Raw genomic sequence first — 8,010 nt, forward strand, 5'->3', positions numbered from 1 at the left:
CTCTCAGCTCGGCCCAGCAGCAAGGGGAGGGCGTCTCTGGCCCGGCTGGGGCTGGAACGTCCTAACGGCAGCGTCTGTCTTCCAGCTCCTCGGAGGAAGCGGAGAGGAACCTGAGGAATGTGAGCGAGGAGGAGGCCCGCTCCCCCGGGATCCTGATTAAATGAGGTAAGCGGGAGGCCAGTAGCAATGCTCGGGGAAGGGGGGGGCATTGGGACAGCAGCTCCCGGGGCCCCGCCCTCCCTCGGCCCCAGCACCGCTGCCGAGAGCTTGCTCGGAGCCGCTCTGCCGGTGGCGCCGGGGCCCTGGCTGGCGCTGCTCGCTGTGGAACCCGGCTGCCTCTCCTCCTCCTGCCCCGTCACCAGCCTGCTCAGTGGGCAATAGGCCAGCAACCCCCTGCCGGGCCCCCAGCTGGGACTTGGGAGCCATCAGTCTGCTGCCAGGTGCTGGGTTTCATGTGGCCTGGGCTCTGCCGGGCTTTGGGAGCGGCTGTGCGGGTGCCTTGGGGCAGCTGGGCTGGTCTCCCGGCCTTGGGGAGCGGGACCCCGGTAGTGGGGGCCCCCCTGAGCACGGCTGCAGGGCCTGCGTTGTCACTAGGAAACTCCCACCCAGACCAACACGGAACAGAGGGTGTCCCCCTAGCAGGGCTCCCTGCCTGGTGCCCTGCGAGCGCAGGGAATGGCTCCCTTGTATGTCTGGCCTTAACCTGTGCCAGGGGCTCCTCCCCACCTCCATGCAGAGCGCGGCTGTGGCAGGAGGACGGAGCTGGGCTGTGTGGGGCTCAGGATTGCATTGGGGCTGGAGATCCCCCTTGAAACCCGCAGGCCCCAAGCTGCTAGAGGCAGCAGCATGGCGGTGGCAAAGCTAGAAGCCCGCCCCTGCCCCTCCGACAAGGCAGTTTCCAGCCCCCTCAGCTAAGGGAGAGTCTCAGTGTAGGGTCTATGACCATTAGCTGAGCAGTCCTCGTTCCATCCAGCAGAGGGCAGCGTCCTGACCGTAGCACGCCCGGGCCGGCGGGCTGATGCGTTTGCGTGTGCTCCCTGCAGGGACCCTGCCGGCCCATCTCTGCACCTGGATTCCATGGACCACAAGACTTGACTGAGCCAGGCTGTCGGCTCCGCTGTTCCTCAGAGACCCTCAGCCTCCCTTAGACTCGCCTCCTCGCTAACAGCCGGCCGGGAAGCTGGAGCGTGAGGCCGCCCCGGCTCGGGGGTTCTCTCTCCGCGGAGCCCAGCGGACTCAGCACAAGCAACACTACAGCGCTGCCCCCCAAAGCCGAAACAGGCCCGGGGGCAGCAGGGTGGGATCGCGTCTCTGGCCTGGTCTGAACTGGGAAGGACCGGATCCGACTCCAGGGACCACGGCGCCAGGGCACAGCATCACACGGACGTCGGGGGGAGGGTTAATCACTTAGTCTCTGGTTTGGGGTTTTTTCCCTTGCCTCAGCTGAGCTCCCGGAATGACTCTGCCATCGGGGCGAGTGACTTTGCTTGGCCTGGGGGGAGTGTTTACATGTTTGCTCCTCCCTCCGGCAGCTCTTGGACTCTTTCTGCTTTCCACTGAACCCGCCGGCCTGCTGCCCACGGTAAGTCTGCGAGGGCTGGGCTGGCTCGCCTGACCGCCCGTCTGCCACGAGAGGCCCTCGCCCGGTTCCTTGGTGTGGACAGCATCTGCCCCCCGTCACGCCCTGGGGAGCCGGCTCCACTCGCCCTTTGTCCTGCCTCGAGGGTCAGGGACCGGGGGTCCCCCAGCGGCGCTCGCTGTCAGGTGACAGGCGTCTGCGCCTGCCAATAGCACAACTCTGAGCCCCTCGCTGGCCGAACCGGCGCGGGAGGATCCAGCCCCTTTCCCTTTCTGCAGGTCGGGAGAAGCGAGGCCTGCGCGGGTTTTAGTTTAGGGGGGCTCTAGGAGCCTTCATCTTCCCCTCGTGGAGCACCTTGAAGGAGGCCAGGCAGTTCCAGCCGTGGCTTGCCCAGGGTGGGACCCTGCCCTTCCGATCCGCTGGGGCAGGACGAGCCAGGGGTGGGTGACCCTAGGTCAGTGCCTTCAACCAGGGTGCCTAAGGGATGCCAAAACAAGCCCCCCACCCCTGGGCACTGAGTACCTGCCTCTTGCTCTCCCTGGTCACTGCAAGAGCCCGGCACCGCTGGCAGCCAGTGACGCGCCTGGTTTCCCAGGCCTCCTTCCGGAAACAGCCCCAGCCGCCCGCCTGCTGTGACCTTCCGGGCGGCTTGCCGGGTCCGCCAGCTGCGAGGCAGGCCCCCGGTTTTGCTGGGGGAGGTTCCCTTCCTCTGGCTTCAACCAGGCTGTGCCGCCAGAGTGAAGCGTCCTCGGCCGTGGCTCTCCGCACAGCCTGCCTTGAACGGGGCCATACGCCAGCCCCTGGCCCAAGCTGCACCGTGACCCCCATCCCATTTCTCCGCCTGCGGGGTGGAAAGGCAGCTGCCGCTCCACGATCACGCCCAGGCAGTGGAAAGGCAGGGGCCTGTTGATCAAAGGCGCGTTCCCCGCAGGCTGGCCGGCGGCAGCAGGTGTATCAGTCCGTTTCCTTCGGATCCGCTTTCCCCTTCCACACGAGTCCTTCTCGGGGTGAGACGTGGGGTGCAGGGAGCTTAGGGAGTGGTGAAGTTGGTTTGTTTTGACTTGGTCAAATGGAAAACGGGGGGGGGGGAGAACTACCCCCCCCCAATGGCGGGGTCCCCTTTTCAGCAGTATTAGCTCCCTGAGAGGCGCTGAGCCGAGGTGCCAAGCTCAGCGCGGTGGTGCTAGGAATGCCGGTCTCACCGGGATTGCAAGGGGGTTTGTGCGACGGGGGCTCGCCCGGGGCTGCGTGCTCCTGTGGGCAGCGTCGCGGCGGGGACGGAGGGAGTGGAACGGCCCAGGCCTGGCCCCGCTGGTGTCTGGGTTGGCTTCCCCAGGGACCTGCGGCTGTTGGCTGGTCCTCTAGCTGAGAGCATCATGTTCCGCCCAGGTTGTCCCACCTGGGGGTCTCGGCCCGTTGGGTCCCGTCCTTCACCCCACAGGTTAACTCCCAACTGTCCTCCCTCTCTCCACGAGGCACCTTCCCAGCGTGCGCACCCGCGTCCCCCTCCCTGGGCAGGCATTGCCTTCCCCACTGCAAGGGCTGGGCCTGGACGCCAAGACAGGCCCGAGGTGGAGCGAAGGCCACACCCCTCAGTGCCTGCACCAGGCTCCTTTCCCCTTGCCAAAGTGCCAAAGGGCCGCTGGGCCCGACTCCGGGGCAGAAACCCTGGTACCGGGGGTGCAGTAGGAGTTACAAGGGCTGGATGGGGTGAGGCCCCCCCCGCCCACCAGGCCTCTATGGGCATCAGCCCCACCTCTTGCCAGCACAAGCCAAGGCCCATCTCCCCTCGCCCGGCCTGGCTGCCTCCTTGCATGGCCCTTTGTGCCAAAATAGCTCCAGGCAGCTCCCAGGTGTCCAGGTGGCGCTCTGAGCTGGGGCTCGCCGGCGGGGGACTCGGTTAGCGGCCGCTGTGTGGAGTCTTCAGAGGAACTGGCTTGGGCAAAGGAAGAACGGGAACTGCACAAACTCGGTTGCTAATAGTATTTTTCTACGCCCGCCCTTTGCCGCCAGAACCAATACTTTGTATGGCTGTTTTGGTACTAGGTCTGGGAGGGGAGGGGGGCAGGTGGCCGGGGGGAGGGGAGGACCGTAGTTGCGATGTGCCATGGGGTCCCTTGCTGTCCGCCCCGGCCCCATGGGGCTCGAGTGCCCTGTAGCGTGTCCCCGCCGTGTCTTTCGGGTAAGATGAACTTAGCTTTGTCTAGTTATTAAATACTGGTTTTTAATATGGAAAATAAAGCATTTAATATCTCTTAGCTGTGGCTGTCCCTGCTGCCTCTCTCCCCTCTCCAAGCGGGGCCGGGGGAGCTGGGATCTGCTGGCCCATAGTCCCCGTTGCGGGTGTGGAAGGGCGGACTGGCCACAGGGCTGTTCTGCGGTAAAATTCCCTGGGGCAGGAGGGAGCTGGCTTGGTCTTGCACCAGCCCCCGCTCCATAGAATCCCAGAGCTGGAAGAGACCTCAGGAGCCATCGAGTCCAGCCCCCTGCCCAAGGCAGGACCAATCCCAACTCAATCAACCCAGCCAGGGCTTTGTCAAGCCGAGACTTAAACACCTCTAGGGATGGAGATTCCACCCCCTCCCTAGGGAACCCATCCCAGGGCTTCACCACCCTCCTAGGGAAAAAGCTTTTCCTAATATCCAATCTAGACCTCCCCCACTGCAACTCGAGACCATTGCTCCTTCTTCTGCATCTGTCACCACTGAGAACAGCCTCTGTCCATCCTCTTTGGAACCTCCCCTCAGGAAGTTGAAGGCTGCTCTCAAATCCCCCCTCACTCTTCTCTTCTGCAGACTAAACAAACCCAAATCCCTCAGCCTCTCCTCATAGGTCATGCGCTCCAGCCCCCTAATCATTCTGGTAGCCCTCCGCTAGACCCTCTCCAATGCGTCCGCATCCTTTCTATAATGGGGGACCCAGACCTGGACACACTATTCCAGATGTGGCCTCACCAGAGCCAAATAAAGGGGAATAATCACATCTCTGGGTCTGCTGGCAATGCTCCTCTTAATGCAACCTAATATGCCATTAGCCTTCTTGGCTACAAGGGCACACTGTTGACTCATATCCAGCTTCTCATCCACTGTAACCCCCAGGTCCTTTTCTGCAGAACTACTACTTAGCCGTTCAGTCCCCAGCCTGTAACAATGTTTGGGATTCTTCTGTCCCAAATGCAGGACTCTACACTTGTCCTTGTTGAACCTCATCAGATTTCTTTTGGCCCAATCCTCTAATCTGTCCAGGTCGCTCTGGACCCTGTCCCTGCGCTCCAGCGTATCTACCTTTCCCCCTAGCTTAGTGTCATCTGCAAACTTGCTGAGGGTGCAATCCATCCCCCCATCCAGGTTGTTAATAAAGATGTTGAACAAAACCGGTCCAAGGACTGCTCCTTGGGGCACTCCGCTAGAAACCGACCAGCAACCTGACATGGAGCCGTTGATCGCTACCCATTGGGCCTGACAGTCTAGCCAGCTTTCTATCCATCTTGCAGTCCATTTATCCAATCCATACTCCCTTAAGTAGCTGGCAAGAATATTGTGGGAGACCGTATCAAAAGCCTTGCTAAAGTCAAGGTCTATCACATCCATGGACTTTCCCACCTCCACAGAGCCAGTTACCTCATCACAGAAGCTAATCGGATTGGTCAGGGGACTGAGGTAAGGCTGGTGGGTCTGTAGTTCCCTAGATTGTTCTCCTTCCCCTTTTTAAAGATGGGCACTACATTTGCCTTTTTCCAATCATCCGGGATCTCTCCCGATCTCCATGACTTTTCAAAGATAATGGCCAAAGGCTCCTCAATGACATTTGCTAACTCCCTCAGTACCCTCGGATGCATTAAATATGGGCCCATGGATTTGTGAATGTTTAGCTTTTCTAAATAGTTCCTAACTTGTTCTTTCCCCACCAAAGGCTGTCCACCTTCTTCCCATACTGCATTGCCTAGTGCAGTGGTCCCTAACGTGGTGCCCACGGGTGCCATGCCACCCTCCGGGCTATTTCTGTGTGCCCACCGAGTGATCGGGGCCGGTCCCACCCCTGGGCGCGCAGCACATGGTCGGTGCTGGCCCCAGGCATGCGGCAGTTAGGCGACCCCACCCCTGGGTGAGCAGCATGAGGTCTGTGCCAGCCCCGGGCTTGCAGCGTATGGGCGGTGCCGACCCCGGCGCGTGGCAAAAGGGTGGCGCTGGCCTCGGGCGTGTGGCACATGGGCGGCTCCGCCACCGGGCACGTGGCGCATGGGTGTGTGGCACAGGCCCCAGCTTTGGGCACGCAGGGCATGGGTGGTGGCAGCCCTGCCCCTGGGACGTGGGCTGTTCTGGCCCTCGGAGCGCGGCGTATGGGTGGCCCCACCCCTGGGCGTGCAGCACAGTTGTGGCGCCAGCCTTGGGAGTGCGGCACATGGGTGGCGCCAGCTCCGGGCATGCGGCGTATGGGTGGCCCTGCCCCCGGCATGTGCGCAGCCCTGCCCCCTGGCGTGTGAGCGGCCCGGGCGCCCGGCAGCCCCAAAAGGTTGGGGACCACTGGCCTAGTGCGTTTGTCTGGGAGCGGACCTTTTCCGTGAAGACAGAGGCAAAGAAAGCATTGAATACTTCATCTGTCACTAGGTTACCTCCCTCATCCAGTAAGAGCCTCACACCCTCTTATTGCGAACATGCCTGTAGAAACCTTTCTTGTAACCGTCACGTCCCTTGCCAGCTGCAATTCCAATTGCACTTTCGCCTTCCCGATAACTCCCCTCCATTCTCGAGCAATATATTGATACTCCTCCCTAGTCATCAGTCCAAGTTTCCACTTCTTGTAAGCTTCCCTTTTTATGTTTAAGCTCGCCATGGATGTCCCCGGTAAGCCAATCTGGTCGTCTACCATATTTGCTTTTTCTTCCTGTGCCTTCAATAAGGCTTCTTTAAAATACTGCCAGCTGTCCTGGGCTCCTTTCCCCTTCATGTTAGCATCCCGGGGGATCCTGCCTATCCATTCTCTGAGGGAGTCAGTCTGCTCTTCTGAAGTCCAAGGTGTGTATTTTGCTGCTAATCCTTTCTTCCTTTGGTCAGGATCCTGAAATCTACCATCTCATGATCACTGCTTCCCAGGCTGCCACCCACCTCTACTTCCCTTACTAGTTCCTCCCTGTTTGTGAGCAGCAGGTCAAGCTGCGCATGGCCCCATGTCGGTTCCTTCAGCGCTTGTACCAAGCAATTATCCCCAACATTCTCCAAAAATGTCCCGGATTGTCTGTGTACTGTCGTATTGGTCTCCCTACAGCGGTCAGGGTGATTAAAGTTGCCCATGAGAACCAGGGCCTGAGACCTGAAAGCTTCTCTCAGTTGTCCAAAGAAAGCTTCATCTACCTCCTCCACCTGATCCAGTGGTCTATAGCAGACACCAACCACATCACCCCTGTTGCTTCCATCTCTAAATGTAACTCATAGACTCTAATCAGGCTTTTCCCCCTCTCTATACTGGAGCTCTGAGCAATCCTACTGCTCTTACATCCAATGCAACTCCCCCTCCTTATCTTCCCTGCCTGTTCTTCCTCAACAGGCTATACTAGCGTTTCCCAAACTATGGGCTGCAGTCTGGTACCGGGCCACAGGAAAAAAATACTGGGCCTCAGCATGGCTGGTGGCTGCCGGCAGGGCTTTGGGCCCCGCGCCCCGAACCTGGAAGTGCCGGCGAGTTACAGAGCCGGTGCCTTGCTCCACCGATATGTGGAGCTGGGTCTCTCCCCGGCTCTGCCTGGTGCGGGTCTCTGGTGCTGGCCCTGCATGTCCTCCCACTCCGCCCCCAGAGCGTCCCGGCCATGCGCGGCGGCTCCTCGTTGCCTGCTGCTGCCCATATGCGGCGTTGCACGTGGGCGGGGAAGTCGCCTGGGCGTGACATGAAGTCACGGCCCGGGATTTTAAAACTCTTCAGAGGCACGGGGCGGGGCCACGCTGGCTCCGGGTTTGGCCTCCAGCCCCGCAATGTGGAAGGAAGAAGGTAGGGAACAGGCTTGGGAGGAGGTGGCAGCGGCGGTGCTGGGCTTGCGCGGAGGGGGAGGAGTGGAAGGAGAAGGGGCTTGGGAGGGGAAGGCACCGAGGGGCAGGGTGCAGGAGGGAGAGACAAATGCCAGGGGGCCAAGTGCAGACAATGAGGGAAAGGGCAGGAGGGGAGGTGTCAGTGGGAGGGGGACAGGGTGATGCTGGGAGAGGAGAGGAGAGGGGAAGGGCTTTGGGGGCTGGAGGAGGAGGTGCTGGGAGAAGGCTTGAAAGGAGGGGTGGGCATGAGAGAGGTGGGGATGGAGCAAGTCATGTGTGAGGGCACAGAGGGGCAGGAGGGGATGTGCTGAGGGGGTGGGTATCAGGGAAAGAGGGCAAAGGGGGCAGGGCCAGTGAGGGAAGGGGGTGGCACTAGGAGGGTGCAGGGCTAAGGGAAGGTGCAGGTGCCAG

The 8,010-nt window shown here is 60.9% G+C and overlaps 1 protein-coding gene across 5 annotated transcripts in view; it reads left to right on the forward strand.

Annotated features, from left to right (window-relative positions):
• Nucleotides 1-3,837, forward strand: part of LLGL1 (LLGL scribble cell polarity complex component 1) — a 68,196-nt gene extending 64,359 nt beyond the window's left edge. For 4 of the 5 annotated variants that reach the window (XM_075899767.2, XM_075899770.2, XM_075899763.2 and 1 more), the window contains 2 exons: nt 86-165; nt 1,044-3,837. In XM_075899767.2, coding sequence (XP_075755882.2) covers nt 86-164 — 79 coding nt within the window. In that variant the 3' untranslated portion in view covers nt 165; nt 1,044-3,837. Of the gene's footprint in view, nt 1-85; nt 166-973 lie in introns of all 5 variants that reach the window. The other variant, XM_089769317.1, reaches the window with a different exon arrangement.
• Nucleotides 3,838-8,010: the final 4,173 nt, after the last annotated feature.

Source organism: Pelodiscus sinensis, chromosome 15 (assembly GCF_052426305.1).
Source record: "Pelodiscus sinensis isolate ZL-2025 chromosome 15, ASM5242630v1, whole genome shotgun sequence".
Classification (NCBI taxonomy): Eukaryota; Metazoa; Chordata; order Testudines; family Trionychidae; genus Pelodiscus; species Pelodiscus sinensis.